The 22,758-nt window shown below is 45.4% G+C and overlaps 1 protein-coding gene across 5 annotated transcripts in view; it reads left to right on the top strand.

Annotated features, from left to right (window-relative positions):
- MEGF6 (multiple EGF like domains 6) overlaps positions 1-22,758 on the top strand; it is a 210,932-nt gene that overhangs the window by 121,324 nt on the left and 66,850 nt on the right. For all 5 annotated transcript variants that reach the window (XM_083512799.1, XM_083512798.1, XM_083512800.1 and 2 more), the window contains one exon: positions 6,037-6,159. In XM_083512799.1, the coding sequence (XP_083368925.1) occupies positions 6,037-6,159 (123 nt within the window). The remainder of the gene's footprint in view (positions 1-6,036; positions 6,160-22,758) is intronic.

Raw genomic sequence — 22,758 nt, 5'->3', positions numbered from 1 at the left:
GCAGCTCTGCGTAAGTCCTGTGAGCTATATGGGTTCTCATTTGAGGAGCGGCTCACAGCTCCAGTGCCAGAGAGGTTTGCACACCCCTTGGCTGCAGTGGTGCCCCTGGGCCATGGCAGTCTGCCTCTACCTGGCACTTCTGCCACGTTTTCTTGGGTTCTGCCGGAGCCAAAGAATTTGCACAGAGCCTAGTCAAAGAAGTTGATCAACATGATTAATCTGGTTTAAGGGTGTTTTTGTGCCCATGCCTTTGAGGGGCGGGGGAATCACTTTAATTATCAACTGGCACGTCATTCCTGCCCCAGCTCCTTCCCATTTCCTTCATTCATAACTTCAAGCAAAGGTTTCTGTTGCTTCAAGTTTGTAATCGGAGCAGGTGAGCTGAGGACGCCCGTCCTCGCCAGGGATGGGCCAGTCTGTCAATTGTGGTTTCGGTCTCATTTTTTCAGCCTCTCATTTTTCCAGCCTGCAGCTCATCTTTCTACATTTCCCCATCATTTTGAAAACTCCTTGTTAAAACAAATGTCCCTGTGAAAACCCAGCAGCATTTTAGTGCAGATTTCTCCTAATATATACATTTTTGGTATGGCATTTTGCTGAATTTGTGCATGTTTGCAAAGTGATTCCCCCCTCTGACACAATGCATTTTGGAATGCTATTTTCACAAATATACACATTTCTTTTTCTTTTTTTACACACTTCACCCCAGTATATGCATTTTTGTACATATGATTACATGCCTGCAAGATTTAGAGAAGTACAAATTGGTTGTGTTTTGGTTCATGGCGTATTTCAGGAAGTGCAAAGCAGATAGGTTTGTCTTTAAATGCGAATTGAATTGAATTTCTGCCTCTTCCCTTGTCCTCACCTCTTTTCTGCACCTAATCCTGAACCTTTACTGCACTGGGGAACTGAACCATCAGCTTCAGGTAGGGTGCAGCTGTGTCCATTGTTGATAGCAGTTGCTTATTGTTGGTGGGTTCCCATGAGTCAAGACACAGCGATAACAGCAAGTAACTTTACTGAACTACATAACTGGGAAACAGGGGCAAAGCAACTGCTTATATACATCCCTGAAAGCCTGGGCCACTCCCACTCCCAACGTGATTGGCTGTCTAAACATCCTAGCTGCGAATCATGACTCAGAGTTCAAGGGCCAATGGCAGAGGCCCAAATCCTGAAATGTTGTGTGATTGGACATCATGTATCAAATCAGGACACAGGAGCTCAGAATCGTTAGTCCAGACTCAAGCTCAGGCAAACACAGACTACTGAATACATAACACTTATAAAGTTGACATGTGGTTGTGTATTCCGTTTCCTGTATGGGGAGGGAGCACAGCTCATTTGTGGAACACCTACTTCTGTTTGGACCCTAGTTGAAAGGGTTAGGTAGCAGGTATGAGAAAGACCCTTCTCAGTCAGCGAACACAGAGAGAGCTGCTGCCAGTCAGAGTAGACAATAGTAGGTTTAAAGGACAACTTGGTATTAGTCTATGTATATACCAGATTATGAACTATTGTTGGAGGGGCGGATCAATACTAATACTAATACTAATACTAATACTACTACTAATACTACTACTAATAAACCCTCTTGTTGGCCCAGTAATCATCCGAGCCCTTTCGATGGGCTAATCTTAGAAACTCGTTCACGCCAAATGCCTTTCAGCCACAAGGGAAATGTCATTCTATTCTATTGTAACCATTTTACTTCTGCCTCATCTGCCGTCACTAATTATCCCTGTGTGCTATCCATGCGCTGCACATTTTAAACGTCGCTCTCGCACTCACCGTTGTCGGAATACGCTGCCGAGAAAAAATCCCAACGTATGCAAGACTGGCCAATTATGCTAATGAAGATTCGGTTATGAAAATTAAGAGGTGGGAGGGTGAGACCAGCAGCCTGCTCTGCACTCACCCCGGGGGTCCCAAAAGCATCTTTTCTCTGCTGGGAGCCTCTCCTTTGGGATCTGAAAAGGGGGTGACGTTCCCTCTGGTCAACTGGTCAATGAGACATAGTGGGAAGGGCTGCAGTTAGTGGTAAAGCATCAGCTTTGCATGCAGGAAGTTCCTGGTTCAATCACTGACAACTGCACTTTCAGCTGAATGAAATGTCTTCATGAGACCTTGGAGAAACACGGCTACTCATTGTAGACCAGTGTTCTTCAATCTTGGGTCCCCTGATGCCATTTGGACAACTAGTCCCATCATCCCCTGACCCCTGGCTATGCAGGCTGGGGAGGATGAGGACCCAGTGTTGACAAATACACTCTTGAGCCACATGGACTTAATAGTCTGGTTCTGTAAAGACAGCTTCCTCTATTTGTAGCTGCTAGACCACCTGCTTGCTGGCAATTGACCCCAACAGCATTGAGCCAGTATGGGCTGCAGGTGGGTAGGATTGGGGCTGATAAGAGGCTGCAAGCCTTTTACTGCCTTTTGATGGTTTAGCAGCCTGAGCAACCTGAAGGGAGGGAAGAGGCCAAGGAGAGACCTGAAGGCTGTCCTTTACAGGAGAATAAACTGGTGGAGAGAGGTAGGAGGTCTATTCTCTCCCTCTCTCCCTGTGTCCTCTGATCTGACAAGAAGATAGAGAGGGAGGGTAGTCTGCTCTTGAAAGTAGCCAAGAGCAGAAGCATTGGAAGCTACCTTGTACTGAGCCAGCTGGCTGGTTCAGCTAGCTCAGTATTGTCCACACTGACTGGCAGCAGCTCTCCAGGGTTTTGGATGGAGGCCTCTCCCATTGCTACCTAGAAATATCAAGGAATTCCAAGCTAGGGGTGGGGAAACCATTTTTCAGCCTGAGGACCACCTTCCCTCACATATAACCATCTCGGGGCCATATACTAGCGTTGGGGAAAAGTGGACAAAGCATTGAGTGCAAATTTTATCTTTCTACATTAGGCTGTTGTTGTTTAGTCATTTAGTCGTGTCCGACTCTTCGTGCCCCCATGGACCAGAGCACGCCAGGCACTCCTGTCTTCCACTGCCTCCCGCAGTTTGGTCAAACTCATGCTGGTAGCTTCAAGAACACTGTCCAACCATCTTGTCCTCTGTCGTCCCCTTCTCCTTGTGCCCTCAATCTTTCCCAAAATCAGGGTCTATTCCAGGGAGTCTTCTCTTCTCATGAGGTGGCCAAAGTACTGGAGCCTCAGCTTCACAATCTGTCCTTCCAGTGAGCACTCAGGGCTGATTTCCTTAAGAATGGATAGGTTTGATCTTCTTGCAGTCCATGGGACTCTCAAGAATTTCCTCCAGCACCATAATCCAAAAGCATCAATTCTTCAGTGATCAGCCTTCTTTATGGTCCAGCTCTCACTTCCATACATCACTACTGGGAAAACCATAGCTTTAACTATACGGACCTTTGTTGGCAAGGTGATGTCTCTACATTAGGCTAGTTCATGTAAACACCCTTGCATCCTCCTCGCTTGCCTCCATCCAGACAAGTAAGACACACTATTTGGGTTTAAGGACACATTCCAGCCAGGCAAAAACACCCAAGGAGGATGCAAAGCAGGGTCTGGGGAGAGGAGGTTTGGCCTGGGGAGAGTTCTGAGGTTTGGGCAGTGAGCTATGCAAGATCACATTGGAAGTTCCTCACACCTGATACATAGGTGCACAAGGATGAAGAGATGTAGTTTGCCATTTTGTAAGACCATGCTAGGATTGCTTTGTCTTCAGCATTGTCCATAAGCTATGTTGAATTTATTTTGTTTTTAATAAAGAAAAGTGGGGAACATTTGGAAAACAAATGGCCTCCATAGCCCTGTTGAAAAGAAGAACGCAAAGTTGAACTGAGGACAAGCACACCTTGATTCTGACTCTTGGTTCCTGCCCTCCCGCCAGCAATCTGTTTGCAACACAATTTATCTTTGCGTTCCTTCTCTTTCCGCCTTTGAACACTCAACCAAACGAAAGCTTGTGAAATGTCTCAATGCATTCCCCCGGTTTCCCTTGAAACATGACAGATGATTCTGAACCTTTTCAGTGCAGAAGTTGAAGCAGGAGGATCTGATCATTTCCCAGCAGGACGCTGGGAAAAGAGCGAGTGCCAACCTTTCTTGGCCGTGCTTTTGAAGTTTCTCTGTGCCCAGTTGAGAGCGTTTTGGACCGCAAGGCCGGGTCCTTGTCAATTGAGGGCAACCGGATTTGGACCGCGTCCTAGAAGCGCCCCTTCTCATTAACCGCAAGAACCATTTGGGGGAGGTGAGATAGCTTCTCTCAGTGGTGGCTCCACTGACCCCTACAGGGGCAATAAAACAAATATAAAGACATTGTCCATCACCATTTCTCTGCTGGCAGGAAAGGCCTTTTGTCTGCATCTTCTGTGTTTGCCTTGGTGCATTTCTTTCTGGGCAGAAGGCCAAATGGAAGGAGGACATTTGTGAGGAAGCCTCTTCTCCCCGCCCCACTGCAAAAGGAAAAAAGGGGGAAAGCTATGCTCCAAAACCAGAACAGAAGATAAGCATCATGGGCTTGAATGTGCTCGAGACTCATGGTCTCCCCTTTCCACACCACAGAGCTGAAACAAAATCAACCCCAAAATTTGTGTGTGTGTGTGTGTGCACATGTGGAGGGAACTTTCGGATCTGCAGTTTCCAAATTTTGCATGCATATTGCATTACAGTGTTTAGACTGCTGGTTAGAAGAAACTGAATAGTTAACCCTGGGTAGAGTCTCTAGCAAAACTTGCTTGTCCAGGGTTTGGATAGGAGTTTTGAGGGGTTATAAAAGAAGTGTGAGCATTTAGGGGCCCTGAATTCTTTCCTGGCTTAGATTAAAATCCAAGCCAGAGAATAATTTCCAGCCTATCCATCTCTCACTTAGCCAGTCCAGCAGTCTTCTAACTCTCTCCCCTCCTTCTCCTGTTTTATACCTTAAGAACTTTTTTCTGAGCTGAAGAGCTCCATTTCCTTTGGGACAACTTTCCAAGAACCACCTGGTCCTTAGGAAAGGTCTGAAGGCTGGGGTTGGTGCTAGCAGGGAGGGGGACACTGAGGCGAGACCATCAAGCATAGGCCCTGTGCCTGTCTTCATGCTTTGTCTGAATGTGTGACAGTGAGTGCCTGTACAGGGCTTTTGTCCTTCCTGTGGAAGCTAGCTGAAAAGCTGCTTCAGGGCTGGGGACCTTGGTTACAATCCACACATAAGCTGATGAGGTACAAATTGGGTCAGTAGAAGAATGCACAATGATCCAATTCTTCCAGGTTCTTCTTAAGTGTACAAGATACTCCTCATTGTCTGGTGAGTTCCTCTCGGGTTACTTGGTGCAACAAGAGAGTGATTTTCCCCAGACATTTGCAGCTCAGTGGTAGAGCATCTGCTTTGTATGCAGAAGGCCCCAACATCTGAGAGAAACCCTGCAGAGCTGCTGCCAGTCAGTGTAGACAGTACTGAGCCACATGAACTAATGGTCTGACTCTGTATAAGACACCTTCCTATGTTTCAAGGGAAAGGCCATCAGCAGAGCATCTGCTTTGCACCCAGAAGGTCTCGAGTCCAATCTCCAGCATATCCAAGTAGGACTGAGAGAGACCCTGTAGAGCCACTGCCGGTCAGTGTAGCCAGTATGGAGCCATATGGACCAGTGTTCTGACTTGGCATAAAGCACCTTCCTATGTTCATTAGGCACATCTGTAGCTTCATGATGGAGCACATGGCTGCATGGGGTGCTTCCAGACACCTTGTTTATTAAGCATTTGTTCTGGTTTGTTTATGGGGAGGTTAGACAGTGTTGTGTCAAGCAAGTGTCACAAGACTCCAATGCATTTCCCCATCGCTTTCCTGACTGCAGTTTTGCAGGAACTGGGCTCATTGTGCAAGACCAGCAAGTAAACTTTAACTGTGCAACCTGAATTGTTGATACGTGATTGAATCCCACCCCAGAATAGCCACAACATCTTTCTAAGCCTGGTCCATTGGCCTGGCTGGCTGCTCCTCTGGAGTCCTGCTTCTGGCTGGCACAAATGCTGAGTTTAGCTTGCACCGTGCCCGCTGCTCTGACTGTTTCCATTTTTGCTTCCTTTCCAGATGTTGACGAGTGCCAAGTTCACAATGGGGGCTGCCAGCACAGATGTGTGAACACTCTGGGGTCCTATTACTGCGAATGCAAGCCAGGCTTTCGTCTGCACACAGACGGCAGGACCTGTCTTGGTAAGACGTGGATTTCAGCGGCATCTCAGCCCCTCTGATTACTTCCAGTGTCCAGCCCAGCACACGCTGGGAAGACAATGTCAGCCAAAGGGATCTGGCTCTCTTGTGTTGAATCATCTCTGCAGAACAATGCTACGTAATCACATTGACTGCCTTTGATTCACCAGGCTTTCTTAGTTGTTAGGGGTTTTTAGGGGTTTTTACTCATGAGTAAGTCCCACCATGTTTAATGGCCTTGCTTCCAAATACAGTGGTACCTCAGTTTACGAACTTAATCCATTCCAGAAGTCTGTTATTAAACCGAAACCATTCTTAAACCAAGGCATGCTTTCCCTATTGTGGCCTCTCACCACCGGTGCTCTTCCACCATTTGGCTTCTTAGACCAAGGTAAAGTTTGCAAACCAGGACACTACTTCCAGTTTTGCGGAGCAAAAAACTGGAACAGCTGGTAGGCAGCAAAAGAGGGAGATCCTCGGCTGCGCCTGCGTTAAATAGGGCAGGCCATGCCCCCAGAGCTAGCCGATTGGCTGGCCAGGGGGTGATGCGGCCGGGGATTCCCCCAATCGCACGGGGTCTGGGGCCGTGAAGCCCGCAACCTCACCTCCTCTGCAGGGCGGAAGTGGCTTTCCTAAACTGAATAGTTCATAAACAGGGCTGTTCTTAAACTGAGGTACCAGTGTAACTGGACATGTGACTGCAGTTTCACAGCTTAATCTCCTGTAAGATCATAAGCAGAATCCGCTGGATCAGGCCAATGGGAGGCCATGCTCCACCTTCCTGTCCTTACAATCACCCCAGCGGGAAGCACATGAGCAGGATCTGAGCACAACAGCGCTCTCATAAGCCCATGCGAATACCCTGTTGGATCGGACCAATAGCCTCCTGTCCTCACAGTTGCCACCCAGATGCCTGTGGGAAGTCCGCAAGTGGGATCTGAGCACGAGAGCCCTCTCCCCTCCTGTGGTTTCCAGAAACTGGTATTCAGAAGCTTTACTGGCTCTGCCCATGGAGGCCAGAGCATAGCCATCATGGCTGGTAGTTTTGGATAGCCCTCTCCTCCATGGAATTGCACAGTCCTCTTTTAAAACCATCTAGGTTGCTGGCCATCTCTGCCTCCTGCGGGAGCAAGTTCCATACTTTTAAATGGGAAGTGGGTGGTGCTGGGTCTAAACCACTGAGCCTCTTGGGCTTGCCGATCAGAAGGTTAGCAGTTCAAATCCCTGCAATGGGGTGAGCTCCTGTTGCTCTGTCCCAGCTCCTGCCAACCTAGCAGTTCAAAAGCACACCAGTGCAAGTAGATATATAGGCATGGTCATGGCGGGAAGGCAAATAGCGTTTCCATGTGCTCTGGCTTCCATCACGGTGTTCTGTTGTGCCAGAAGTGGTTTAGTCATGCTGACCACATGGTCTGGAAAGCTGTCTGTGGACAAACTTCGACTCCCTCAGCCTGAAAGCAAGATGAGCGCCATACCCCACAGTCTCCTTTGACTGGACTTAACCGTCCAGGGGTCCTTTATCTTTTACCTTTTTTACTTTAATTATGCACAGTTATCCGTTCTGGAACTTCATCGGATTTCCATGAGTGGGAGAAAAACTTTCATCTAACCACTTCCTCCATGCCATGCGTAATTCTATAAACTTCTACCGGTCATCATATCATCTCTTGCCTTTTCTCTAACCTGAAAAGTCCCTCTCCCCACAGAAACTGGTATTCAGAAGTACGCTACCTCTGACAATGGAGGGAGAATATAGCCATTGAGACCCTTATTTTTTGCAGGCTATTGTTAGAAAATATAGATATGATAGTCATTTGTTAGAGGCAAAGCAAGTATTCTGTTTATGGGTATAGATTTGGCTTGCACTAAGACCAAGGACTGCTGATAAGAAGGAGACAACATGGTTTGCGCTAACCATAGCTTAGAAATTGTGTTTCCTTCTTCCTTTTTTTAAATAAAGGTTATATATCATTTGATTGTAGCAAAGCCTCTTAGCAGTTCACAAGAAAAAAATATTCACAATATCCATAAAAATAAATCGAAATTAATTGAAATTAACAGCAAAAGAGATGAACACTGAGGCAAACCATGGTTTAGAGTCGGTGATTTAATTGTTTTCTCTCCTGCTTACATCAAATTAAGAATTAGTGGGGAAATAGGTGTGTCTGATTGCTCCATGTCTTGGCCTGCTTCTCTTAAGTAAACACCAGTTAGAGGTCTTGTGGAGAGAAACATATTCTTGGATGGAAAGTCTGCGAGGTGTGCCAAGGGAAAAACTTCAAGGAAGTCTCCAAATGATCATTTCTTGCTCTGTTGTTGTTGAAGACTGTAAAGTTTTGCTTTGAATACGACAGTGGGGCACAGTGGGGTGTGTGTCTGCTGTGGCCTAAACTACTGAGCCTCTTGGGCTTGCCGATTGGAAGGTCAGCGGTTCGAATCCCCGCAACGAGGTGAGCTCCCGTTGCTGTCCCAGCTCCTGCCAACTTAGCAATTCGAAAGCATACCAATGCAAGTAGAAAAATAGGTACTGCTGCAGCGGGAAGTTAAATTTCCGTGCACTCTGGTTTCTATCATGGTGTTCTCTTGCACCAGAAGCTGTTTAGTCATGCTGGCCACATGACCCAGAAAGCTGTCTATGGACAAACGCTGGCTCCCTCGGCCTGAAAGCGAGAAATAATAATAATAATAATAATAATAATAATAATAATAATAATAATAATAATTTTATTATTTCTACCCTATACATCTGGCTGGGTTTCCCCAGCCGCTCTGGGCGGCTTTCAACAGAACAACTCCATAGTCCCATATGGCAACCCCACAGTCACCTTTAACTGGACTTCACCGTCCAGGGGTCCTTTACCTTTTTTAACCGATCTCTGGACCACAAGCCAAATGTGGCCCTCAAGGCCCCCAGGACTGTCCCTCAGGCCATGGCCCTTAGCAGCCCCACTCTGCACCTTTCACAAGTGCTTCTGCCTATGTTTCATTGAACTGTGCTATTGCCTCCCCCTTTCTGGGATGGAGAGAGGGTGAAACCTCAGGCTTTTTTGTGGCTAGAAGTGATGCTCATTATTTCTGACAGAAACAGGAGCAGAAATTGCCAATATTTGCTGATTTATCCCATGACTGGAATATGGACCGGTATTCATTATTGTTGTTTTTAATCCATAAACAACACATAATTGACCATGTTCCCCTCATGTGGGCGGGTAATAATTCCTCTGTGTTACGAACTACTCCAACTACCGAAACGTTTTCCTCCACATGTCAATCAGGTGGGGTGTCCAGTAGTTAATCGGATTATTATTATTTGAGTGTTGCATGGTGGCTGCCTTCAATTTTGAAACAATATACAATGGTACCTCGGGTTACAAACACTTCAGGTTACAGACTCCGCTAACCCGGAAGTAGTACCTCGGGTTAAGAACTTTAGCTCAGGATGAGAACAGAAATCGCGCGGCGGTGGCACGGCGGCAGCGGGAGGGCCCATTAGCTAAAGTGGTACCTCAGGTTAAGAACAGTTTCAGGTTAAGAACGGACCTCCGGAACAATTAAGTTCATAACCAGAGGTTCCACTGTATATGCATTTTATAGTTCTGCCACACATGCTGACCACCTCCCCCTCCCCAGTTTTTTGGTGGCCCTGTTTGAGTTAAGTATCCATTGGCACTTACCACTTAGGTTCACTATTAGAGGGCAGTGAGTGGTGCTTTGCATGAGAAAACTGCATAATTCTGGAACTAAAAGTCTCTGTCAACCAGTACCAATCAGCTTATCAGACCTTTGGAGTAGAAAAGCTCTGAAACAGTCTATTCAATCTCACCCTCCCCCCCCCTCTCTGTGTGAGAGAGAATCATAGAATTATAGAATTATAGAGTTGGAAGGGACCCTGAGGGTCATTGGTCCAACCCCCTGATTGCCCTCCAACCTCTGCTTAGAAGCCTCCAAGGAAGGAGAGTCCACAAACACAAAAACAAATACACAAAACACCTGGAGCTGTAAATTTACCACAATGTTTGCACACCCGTACATGGTGTCCACAGGGGTGTCTATCTTCTCGACAGGAAAACCTCTCCCTGTTTCCTTACCTCACCACTAGACAGAGGAGGGAAGCAGCAATGGATTTGTAAAAACAAGAAGCTACACTGCTTTTTCTTCTCCATGGTTGTAACGTGCAAGTCCGATGTATTGGCATGTCCCAGTTGACCCTGACTTTGTCCAAGCACCTGGCTTTGGGCTGGTCCCTTCTGATCAAGATCAGCTTTCATCCCTCTGAAATTTGAGAAAGGAAAGCCGTGGTCCGAGGGCTCAGCGTGAGCTCACTTCGCGTGGGAGGCCGGCAAAGCATGGGGAATCTCGAGGCTTTTTCAGACAAAGTGATCCCCTCTGGGATGATTCATTTCACTGCACCCTCACTTTGTTCTTAATGGTTTGTTTTGAAGCAAATGGAGCGATGCTTTCCGCCCCGGTGAGACGGTTTCAAGCCACAGCGATGAGCTGTACTCTGCTTTCGTTTCCGATTCCAAAAGATTCCTTCTACTACGAAGGCCATTCGATTCTCCAGGTTTTGAAGATATTTGTGGAGCAGAGGGTAGCCAGAAAATGGATGAGGGACGCTTATCAGTTAAAGCACAGGTCACCAATGAAATTTCTGCTGAAATTATGCTTTGATGCATTCTGTTGTGAGCAATGGAAGAGGTTGTGGTCTCTGTGGTGACTACAACAGTTTCCTCAGTTTTCACATATGCACATCAGGCCCCGAGTTCCCTGAATTCCTTGCAAAAAGGGGCTGGCTGTTAAGCCGCTCGGAGAATTGTAGCTCTGGGAGGGGAGTAGAGCTTTGTGAACAACTCTTGGCGCCCTTAACAAAAACTACAGCTCCCAGAATTCTTGAGGGGACGGACCATGGCTGCTTAAAATGGCATCATAGTGCTTTAAATGTATGATGTGATCTCAAACCATTCACCGGCAAGGGGAAAGTGGATGAGTCCTAATTTGGATGGTACCAGTGACACGGGATAGAAAATGTGGCTTTTGTAGCAGAAAGGTTTCTTGGCCTAGATAAAAACCCCCATCAGCCTGCTGTTCTGTGGTTCACCATATGGGGTATAAGAACATAGGTATAGTGGTACCTCGGGTTACAGACGCTTCAGGTTACAGACCCAGAAATAGTACCTCGGGTTAAGAACTTTGCTTCAGGATGAGAACAGAAATCGCACAGCAGTGGCGCGGCGGCAGCAGGAGGCCCCATTAGCTAAAGTGGTGCTTCAGGTTAAGAACAGTTTCAGGTTAAGAACAGACCTCCAGAATGAATTAAGTTCTTAACCCGAGGTACCACTGTAAATCCTTCCTGGATCAGGCCAGTGGCCCATCTAGTCCAGCATCCTGTTCTCACAGTAGCCAACCAAATGCCTATAGGAAGCACACAAGCAGGACCAGAGCACAAGAGGACTCTCTCTGCCCATAATTCTCAGCACCAGTGTTCAGAGTCATACTGGAGGAAGCCTCAAACAAATCCAAAGACTCCCAGTTTACAAAGACTGCACGACCTCCCTGCTCTATTGAGTCATTGCAAGGACCTCTGTGAGAGAGAAATTCTCAGTGGACCGTGAACACATGGAGGTGGGTACCATCTTTGGGTTTCCTCATTCAGGCAGCAAAACATCTTGGACTGGTCTTTCCATCGCAGAGGATGCTGTTGGCCTGCCCTCTCTCCCTGCCACTAGACATGAGAGTCTTTGCTCTAGTGGAGCCTGCGATAGTTCCAGCTGTGCCAATTCCTTCCTCCGGGATTATGCTTGCCTTCTCTCTTTGAGACGGACGGAACGGTGCAAAACCCCACAGCGTCCCATCCGAATGAAAACATTGTGGCGAGCCAGTATGTGCAGTGTGGGGTTTCTAGAAAAATAGAGAGCAGAGGGGCTTCTAAACCTTGTAGCAACTTGGCAGTAAACCAAAAAAATATGTTTCTGTAACTTTTCCATGTCTGGAAAGTGACTTGTGTCCATTCACACCTTTTAGGGGCAGGACCAGATGCAATGTGCATACTGTAGTTCTATGGGGACATAATACACCCGCTTGAAGCAGACACATTTTAAGAGGAGATGAATTAAGTTCAGATGGGGAAAGAGCTTGCTCTCTCTGGTCCAAAGACACTGTGGCTAGCTTTCATATTTTTCCAAAGTATTAGCAGTCCCTTAGGCCACATTGAAAACTACTTCTGGCGCATGTGTGTACACATATATGGCCCCCGAGACAGCTAAAAGGCAACAGGAGTCCTGTTGGATTGAGCCAAGGGGCCCATGTAGTCCACCTTCATGTTTCTCACAGTGGCCTGTTTGGCAGTGGAGTGGACTCCTGGGAGAGGTGATGGACTCTCCATCCTTTGGAGGTTTGGAAGCAGAGGTTGGATGGCCATCTGTCCTGTATGATGGGCTTGAGATTCCTGCATTGCAGGGGGTTGGACTATATCGTCAAGTGTGCCTGTTTTCCAGGGTCAGCCACAGATTTGCAGAATCTTCCCTTAAAGTAAGATTTCCGCACTCATGGTTCAGAGTAGAGAGCTGCTTAAATAGGGACACAAGAGTGCTGCCTTAAACTGAGTCAGTCCCATCTAGCCAAATCTTGTCTTCACCGAATGGCAAAGCTTTTCCAGAGTTTCAGGCAGAAAGTTCTTCCAGCTCTAACTGGATTGAATCTGTGACCTTCCGCATGCAAGGCAGATGCTCTGTCACTGAGCTCTAGAAGCTAGGAGCTTTGACTAATCAGAGTAGCAATGCTCGATTTTGGGGAAGGAAGGGCTCACCATACAAATCGCCCAGGGCCTAGGAACCTCTGCCTCCTTTCTCTTGTGCTTCTGCACAGGCATGAAAGGGGCTCATTCAGCCAGCTCTCTGCCTGTGTAAATATTTACTCTGAGGGAAACGGTGAATATGCTCTGACTTGATCTTTGAAATCACGTGGCTTTAATTATTATTTTTTTTAAAAAAAGCAACATTCTTGACAGGTCTTCTGAGTCTGGAGCCTGCCTAGAGGAAGGGCAGCAATGGGAAAGGATGGGGGAGAAACAAGCACTTGGGTTCACATTTTTAACATGGAACTACCTTATTCTCCCTCTTTGAACCAATATGTGAACCAAAGGAAGACTCTCTTTTGAAATTTTGCGTGTCTCCGAATTTTGCGATGTGGTTCTTCGATCAAGCAACACGTACCAAATAATGCATGTATTAGGGGAAAGTGTTCCTGCAGATGTGTAAGTGACCTACCAATATACATTGTATTAGCATGCAAAAAGGAGTATATTGGGGCAAATGCACACAAATATGGCCCCAAGGCTTCAATTCTGGTTGTGGATATTTTTGGGTACAGTATGTTTTGGTATGGATTGAAGAGAAGGCAGCAGAGAGGGCATTTAGAAGGTGTTTAAAGGGTACTTCCCACTTAATGCGATTTCATTTAGGTGTCTGAGGGGCCGAAACATAAACCCCACATAAGTGGGCAGTCGTTTGTACTTCCAGTCCAATGCAATGATTGCAGCCCCAAGTATGTTGCGATGCAGTCATTGTTGCTGCTGTTGGAAGATGCAGCCTGGGAATTCCACCCCTTACGGATCTCAGTTACCAGAAGTAACTATTAGTTGTGCGATCAATTGGCCATCATTGATTCAGAAGTACAGTGGTACCTCGGGTTACATACGCTTCAGATTACATATGCTTCAGACTCCGCTATCCCAGAAATATTACCTCAGGTTAAGAACTTTGCTTCAGGATGAGAACAGAAATTGTGCTCCGGCGGTGCAGTGGCAGCGGGAGGCCCCATTAGCTAAAGTGGTGCTTCAGGTTAAGTACAGACCTCCGGAATGAATTAAGTACTTAACCTGAGGTACCACTGTACTTCCAATTCAGTGTGATGATCACAACTCAAAGGTACAGGGTTCTTATTTTCTTCCACCCTCCCATTTCCCAGGCCACCCATTCTTTGGAAGTGGAAAATTTAGAGTTCCTAGGTTGGGTACGCAGCAGTTTCCCCTTCGGTCCTGAGACACCATCAGTTGTGCAAATTCATTTTTAGGAAGCAGTTGGCAGAACTAATGAGCAAAATAAGTAAACAAATGCAGTGCCAGGAATATTTTTGAGAGAAGGGGGGGGGGTTTGTTTTATTTTTAATAATAGAAAAAAGACTGTACAAAAGATTCCAGTTTAAAGTTGGCAGCGAGCCACCAATCCAAATGTGTCTGGGCTGCCATAAAAAAACCCACAAAAGCTTTCAGGCTCATCAGCAAAAGCTGACTAAAGCACAGTGTCTCCACAATTGTGCTTTAGGAATTGAGGTTTGCTGTTGTCCCAATGGGCACAAAGGCATGACCACAGAACTTGAGAGAAGCTGGTTAGATTTTCCACCCACCCACCCACCCAGAATCTGCACGGTCACTTTGCATTTATTCTGAAGGGGCGAGTGTTCCTGGCTGCTGATGGGTACAAAAAAGAACCCAGAGGTCATCTTGGGCTCATCCTCTTAGCAAAGCCACCTAATGAACTCCACAGAGAAAATAAAATAAAATCCTGACAACACTTCACTGGAGGAAACTGAACAAAACCAGTGTGTAATTGGAGGAGGAGAAAGGGGCAGAGAGGTTTTGTCTTTCTTATTTCAGGCCTTGTACACAACAGACATCCAGCTAAATCCTAACCCCCAGATCTGCTGCCTGCAGGGGTTTTAGGGCTGGGTGGAGACATTTTTCCGCCATTAGAGAGGAGCTCTTGCTGGCAGGATCGGAGGCTACAGTTACAGCTGTGGAAACCTCCATCGGCATCAGTCGACCACCAGCAGAGTTTCAGTAGGGGCAGAGGCAGATTTGTATCTTCCCCAATCCAAAGCCTCTTTGCCACTGGGTTCCCGACAGAGGCCTGAGTATTATACTCCTCCCCAACTACACCAGCCTTCGTGACTCAGGGGCAAATGGTGTCTTGCCCACATTTGCCCATATGACTGCTTAAATCTGCAGAACTGGCACCGTTACAGGTGACAAGTAATGCCTGTTCTTCATCTGCAATAAATTGATCTGTTAGTATAGCAGCACCTAAACTTTGGAACTCCGTACCTATTGCTACCAGGCAGGCACTTCACTGTACAGTGGTACCTCAGGTTAAGTACTTAATTCGTTCCGGAGGTCCGTTCTTAACCTGAAACTGTTCTTAACCTGAAGCACCACTTTAGCTAATGGGGCCTCCCGCTGCTGCCGCGCCGCCGGAGCACAATTTCTGTTCTCATCCTGAAGCAAAGTTCTTAACCCAAGGTACTACTTCTGGGTTAGCGGAGTCTGTAACCTGAAGCATCTGTAACCCGAAGCGTCTGTAACCCGAGGTACCACTGTACTCTTTTTGGTACCTCCCCCAAACATTTATGTTTAGATAAACCTTCCCAGATATCTAGAATGCTGGTGTGGTTTTTTGGCTTATTGCTGGCTTTTTGTTTTTCTTTTGTAATGTTTTAAACGTTTGTTTTAACTGTTTCCCCCCAAAATGTTATTGTTTGATTCCTTGTATAAACCGCTTTGAGGATTGCTTTTTTTAATACAATCAAGCAGTATATGATTTTTTTAATGAAATAAAATAAAATAAAAAGCTTAGCACCCATTCCTGTATTAATTGCAAACAGATTATTTCTGGATTCAAGTAGCACGAAACTGAGTGCTGAACTTCCACCGTTTCCCACTATAGTTCCAGGAGTGCCTTTTAACGTCATCTGAAAACTCGGATATAACGTGGAACTCGACAGTGAGGGGAAAGTCATGAAAACAGAACAAACTGCCTTTAAATGCAGTTTGACTTAGTTCCGTTAATTTCAGGGGGTCTGCTCTGATGAGGAGCTTGTTTGGATGGGTCCCATAGTTTGGGTTTTTTGGAATCTGTGTGGTTCACAGCTCTGGGTTTCTTTATTTTTTTACAATCCAAGTTGCTGCTTTGAAAGACTGCCTGGACTCACAAACATTCTGTGCATTTGTCTCTAGAGGAAACTTAGCAGGACTGGAATCAATTCTTTTGCCTTTATTTTATGTTTGATGGGCGGGGATGGGGGCGGTGAGCTTTTTTGTGTGCTGACAAGGTCCACCTTGAAAAAGAGACTTGCGTAGTCAGAAACTGTTTCTTGACTAAGTTGAAATCAAGCTGGGGCTCCCGGTCTTCCTCCCCGCACCTCCTCCCCCCATCAGTGTAACTTTAGCCCTGGCTTCTAGCAACTGGGGTGGGTGGTATGTATTAAAATGCAATTCTGTGTTATTGGTTTGATTCTTCCTCCTTGACATGTGCCATGTATAATTCCCCATCCTGTATCGACGGGGCTGCCAACCCCCCGTCTTGTTACACATGTGCATATGGCCTGCTGCGTGCCTTGCCAGAGAATGACTTCTGCTTCTTATTACTTGTCCCGAGCTGGAATGTACACCGTATGGCAACTGCAAACAGAGCACTTTGCAGTCGACATGTACAGTTGGAAAAGCTATAAGGTTCAAACGGGGTTATTAGCTTGTGGGGGGCGGGGAAGGGTATTCCTCTTCTTACATGCAACCTGTATTTTGGGATGGTCAAAGAGAATTGAGTGGACGAGTTAGTTGGGAGAAGATACCCTAACACTCCCACTGTCCTCAGGCTGATTAAAAATCAAAACACAAGGCATGTATTCAGTGAAGAATTTGACATCATTTTACAAGCTTCTAATCCTCATGAGTGCAGAGAACAACTTCCTGTCAGTTTTATATATATATTTTAATCCAGCTTACCTTTTTAATCATTTTGATTGTCAGTCATACTTTTATTTCTTTCATTTTAATAAATTATTTTTTACAGTCAAAGTTTGCACCCAATGTTAGTCCTATTCAGATCATTGAAATTTATGGATATGACTAGCTCGGGGCCATTAATTTAAAGAAGTCTACTTTGAGTGAAACTGTGCCCCAGGGTAGTTCAATGTAACTGACAATTGCCTATGACATTAATTCTATGAATTCCAGAATTGCATTCGCCTCTGTTGCTGCTGCATTATATATATCCCAATGTATTTGATGGATTGAATGGTGGAAGCTGAAAGCAAAATTATTTAGGGCAGGGGAGGAAATCAAGCCCAGCACACAGGTAATTAATTTGCACGCATTCCTCAGAGTCCAGCAGTCACATTTGGGTGGTGCAGGGTTTTCAATTGGGTACAGGGTTTGTGTATGGAGAGAGAGTTTTTGGTTGTTGGCCTCCATCAGTCTTGAGGGACAATGGAGTGTGCCTCTGAAGGTGAAATCAAGCCACTGTATTAGCAGCACTGAAGTGACCTCCCCAGGGTGCAGACCTGGGCAATATGTGTGGAGGTCCTGGCTGCCCAGATGACAAGACTTCCCTCTTGATGTGGTCCAAAGGAAAGCAGAGCAATACCTTTGGCACCAGCTTGGCTGCAGGAGTTGCCAGAAAGAGGCGTACAAGGCGCTATTCAACCATCGACCCCACTCCAGATTTGTGTAGGGTTTGATCCTTAACTTTTCCTTCTCCCGAAGATATCCCACAGGGCAGTGGAGGTTTTCCTTCTCCTAGATCAGCTGGCTTTCCAGGTTCATGATCCCCACCTGCCCCTCATTGCTACAGCACGTGCAGAAACGGCCTTCTTGGCCATTGGACCCATCATTGGTCTCATCTGCTCAGTTTGCTGGAGATTGTCTTCTCATGCAGTGTGAAATATACTCGGAATCGAGTGTGGATTTCATGCTCTTTATTCAGCTCATAGTAGTGAGGAATGCCAGTTCCCCCGAAATGTCTGTGAAATATGCATTATTTACACAATGGGCCCCATGTGATTGGCTAATTCCAGGATTCTGCTGTAGGCCAATCAGGTTGCGGATTCACTTCCACCTGGAGTTGGATTAGGTGGCTCCTGCAGATCAATCAGACTGCTGCATTCTGAATCCTATTGTTCTAGGATCAATCAGACTGCTGCATTCTGGATCCTATTCAACTCAGTACATAACACCGTGGAAGTCCCTAACTCACCGAGGGTTTGAGACCTGATGAGCTTCCCTCACCTGGTTGGTTGGTTGGTTGTTGTTGTTGTTGTTGTTGTTGTTGTTGTTGTTGTTGTTTTTCCCCCACCTGCTTTGCTCCAACCTCCAACCATAGAAGTTTCTAAAGCCTTCAGAATGGAGTTGCTGTCATGGGCATTATGTGTATGTGTCTTCGGATGAGTTGAGTGGAAGATTATGAGTCATGGGGGTTGGAAGAGAGAGTGTGTGCATTCAGCAGTGCTTAGTTAATAATAATAATAATAATAATAATAATAATAATAATAATAATAATAATAATAAATTATTATTATTATTATTTATACCCCACCCATCTGGCTGGGTTTCCCCAGCAACTCTGGGCGGCTTCCAACCAAATATTAAAAACAATACAGCATCAAACATTAAAAACTTCCCTAAACAGGGCCCCCTTCAGTTGTCTTTTAAAAGTAAAATAGTTGCTTATTGTTTTTGGTTGTTAGTTTGCTAATGCTGTTAATATTCTTTTGTGGATTACGAATGCTGTAGTGTTTTGTGAGTCTTAGAATAGGACTTTTTGTTGTGGTTGCGCTGTTTAGCTTATGTTTTAATCTTGTCGATAGCGTTTTATAGAAGGTGGTTGTTTTACTGGCGATTTGTTTCGCTGGTTATTTGTCAATTGTTCTCCATGATTTACGTTGAAATCACGAGGTTTTATTATGTTATCATTGTTTATTGTTTGTGTGCCAATTTGTGTGAGGGAAAAGCGGCATAGAAATATAATGAAATGAGAAGAGAAGAGTCACAACTGGATAGCTCAGTTGGCTAGAGCATAGTGCTGATAACCCCAAGGTCGCAGGTTCGATCCCCCTGTGGGACAGTTGTCTATTCCGACATTGCAGAACTAGTTGATCCTCTGGGTACCTTCCAACCCTACAATTCTCTGACTCTTAAGTTCCCCATGCCTGACCTAAGCGGTGTGTTGTACTCAACATTAGGCCTACTCATTGTAAGTAAGGGGCATGACGGCCAAATGCTGCTCTCTCTAGCATTCAAAACATGTGCTGTGTTAATGACCGCTCCCCACATCATATGGGGAGCGCCTTTTGTGTGGTCACGTGCAGCCCCCACAATCCCATGCGGCTCCCGGCCATACAGCCTGGATTCGCCCCCCCCCCACCAGGCTGACCACCTGGAGGTGACTGCCTACCTCTGCCAGTTACCTAATCCCAGCTGGGGAGGCGTTGCCAGGATAGAGTTGGCCAGGTAAGGGGAGGGATCGACCTGCCCACACAATAGTGGGCAGAACTTACCTGGGTTCAGTTTGTTTACTTCTGCTTTTTTGCTTTCCCTTCCCTTTTGGCATTCAAATGCTCTGCATTAATAAAAAAAAGGGGGGAGCAATTATCAGGCACAAAGTAGGCAGCCTCCCCCCACTTAAAGGGTAGCCCACCTCATGTGGATTTCGGGAAGTGGGATTAATGTGCAAGCCTGCAGAATGCCAGAGAAAATGATTTTTGTAGAATGAAGGGACATTCAAGATTCCCCCTCCCCCTGACCACCTTGTAAGTAAGTAAGCAGAACAAAAAAACACACATCCCATACATGAAAATCTCACTGAAATTTCCTTCTCCCTTGATATTTTTTTGAATGTAATTTCTTTTCTCATTAACTTAAGGAAAACGCGTCAGGGGGAAAATATGTGAAGGTAATTTTTGGCAGAGCGCTACTGGAAACAGTTCTATAAAACCCTCAACCAGTTTCCTGAGTGGGGCAGAATATAATTTAGCAATGTTGCCAAAATGAATAATTTTTTTGGTCAAAATATGGATTTGCTCAGGTTGTAACGCTCTGAAGTATTGAGAACTGGGCACTGTACCCTAGAGAAGTCCTTCTCTGACTTAAGATTTAAAATGAAATTCTGCAGAGACACAGAATGCCCTTTGAGCTGAAGAAGGTAGTCTTGTTTGCCCAAAGCCCGGGCAATTGTAGCTCAAAAATCTGCCCCGATTTTCCAAAGAGTGATTTTCTTCTTTTTTTTATAAGATATTTATTAAAGTTTCACAAATTATATAGACAAACACAATAATACAAACAAACACAAACAAAAAAAGTATAATTTCAAACCCTTATTTTCTTATAACTTACTTCTCTGACCTCTTCATACCTCCCCTTTCTGTATTCCAATTTCAGATTTTAATTCAGCAATTCCTCACCCTTAATTTTATCTAATTTTTAACCTTTCTTTTCTTTTAACTTAATCCTTACAGCTGTAATCCACTTAATTTCTAAAACCGCATCAATCTAACATTCATTAATTTTACAATGTTTCTTAAGATAGTTCTTAAATTTCTTCCAATCTTCTTCCGCCGTCTCTTTTCCCTGGTCTCGGATTCTGCCAGTCATTTCTGCCAGTCCTATATAGTCTATCACCTTCATCTGCCATTCTTCCAAGGTGGGTAGGTCTTGTGTCTTCCAATACTTTGCGATGAGTATTCTTGCTGCTGTTGTAGCATACATAAAGAATGTTCTGTCCTTCTTTGGCTCCAAAGAGTGATTTTCAAGATTACTGAGAACTGTAGGGGAACTGCAGGAGCCCTTCAGAACAAAAAATTATGTACAGGGAACAAGAAATCCCCTTGACCCAAATGAGCTATGACAGATCCTGTTTATATACAGAGAAGTTGGCCTTGCTATAATTTATGAAGGAGTATTATAAAGCTGTATACAACTATTCATGTTGGGTATGAAAGCTGATAGGGAGATGTTTTTTCCTTCTTCTATCATAATATTGAACTTGTGGAAATCCAACAAATCTGATTGTTGGGAGATTCAAGACAGACAAAAGGATGTACTTCTTCATGCAGGGCCTAGTTAAACTGTGGAACTCACTCGCAAAAGATGCCATGATGGCAACTAGCCTGGAGAGCTTTAGAAGACTGGACAAATTCACGGAGGTGAGGCTGCCAGTGATGGCTGTCTTCTCTCTCCACTGTCAGAGTCAGTATGCCTCCGGGTACCAGTTGCTGGAAACCACAGGAGAGGAGAATGCTCTTGTGCTAGGACCCTGCTTGCGGGTTTCCAATAAAAATAAAAATAAATAAAATTGTATTTATATCCTGCCCTCCCCAGCTGAAGCCGGGCTCAGAGGGGCTAACAACAATAAAAGTAACACAACATTCTAAAATCAATTCATTTTAAAATCAGTTCAAAATCAAATTAATGGCAACCATTGGGCTAGAGTTCTGTGAGGATTACCAAAGGAGGGGGTCAGACTGTGCCTTGGCCAAAGGCCAGGTGGAACAGCTCTGTCTTGCAGGCCCTGCGGAAAGATGTCAGGTTCCACAGGGCCCTAGTCTCTTGTGACAGAGCGTTCCACCAGATCAGGGCCACAGCCGAAAAAGACTCTGAAAGAACTACCTCCCATAGTATTCCATGCCACGTCACTCAGGTGGCGCAGCAGAAGGGAATAAGGGCAAAATCCTGCTTCTGCTACGGCATTCCACCATAGTTAATTGTTAGAGCCTCTGCTTTGTGTAGAGAAGGTCCTTGGTTCAGCCACTGGCATCTCTGTGATGGACTGGGAAAGACCCCTGGAGAGCTGCTGCCAGCCAGTGTAGACACTACTGATCCAGATGGAGTCAGTGGTCTGACTTGGTATATACAAGGCAGCTTCCCACGTTCCTGTATCATAAGAGCCATACCTCCATGGCAGAACATCTACTTTGCATGGGGAAGGTCCAGGTTCTCTCCTCAGCATCTCCAGGTAGGGCTACGAGAGCCTCCTGCCTGAAACCCTGGAGCTGCTGCCAGTCAGTGTAGGCAGTTCTGGTCCAGATGGGCCAATGGTCAGTTCTGGTCCAGATGGGCCAATGGTGTGATTTAGCAAAAAGCAGTTAATGTTCCTGTGGGACAGGAGGTAGGGAGATGGCATGATCTCTCTGTATGGATACTGTCCTTTCAAAGCTGTTGGGGAGGACTGTGTTGCTTTGAGCTATATGCTCAATGGGCCATCCCATTATCCCTGCATTCCTATTGAACAAGAAACATCCAATTAGCTTAGCTTTCATATGTGTGCTTGCTTGTTTGTGTGTTGGTATAACAGCCCATTTAATTCTGAAATACAAAAACAAGTCCTCTTTAATAGCAAGAAGTGGTTTAAGTTTTATACGGTTTCATACAAGGAGAGATTGTTTTAGATTTAAGATGATCGCTTATTAAACCTTTCTAGTCTTGTTTTTCTCCCAGGCGGGCAAAAGTGAAGCCTGCTTTTACCATCATATATATTTTTTAAAAAAGGAAGGAAAGAGAGAACCTCAACAGCATTCTTTATGAAAGCTTTGAATGTTTTTATTAGCTTTGTTTAAATATATGTGATTTGATTTGATTTTTTTTTAATAGCTACCACCAGGCTCTGTAATATCCAGCTCCTCATTGCCTCAGTCCAAGATGATTGTGCATGTGCGTGTTTTTGTTTTCGTTGCAAAAGAACCGTAAACCACTTTTCCAGCTCCTGTTCCAACAGCCCTTATGCATTGCTCAACAAACATTTTGACCCGACTCAGTGGCTTTGGGTCCCCAAATGGGTT

Source organism: Podarcis liolepis (genome assembly GCF_965112155.1).
Source record: "Podarcis liolepis genome assembly, chromosome: 7".
Lineage (NCBI taxonomy): Eukaryota > Metazoa > Chordata > Lepidosauria > Squamata > Lacertidae > Podarcis > Podarcis liolepis.
This window is presented reverse-complemented; position numbering and strand designations above follow the sequence as displayed.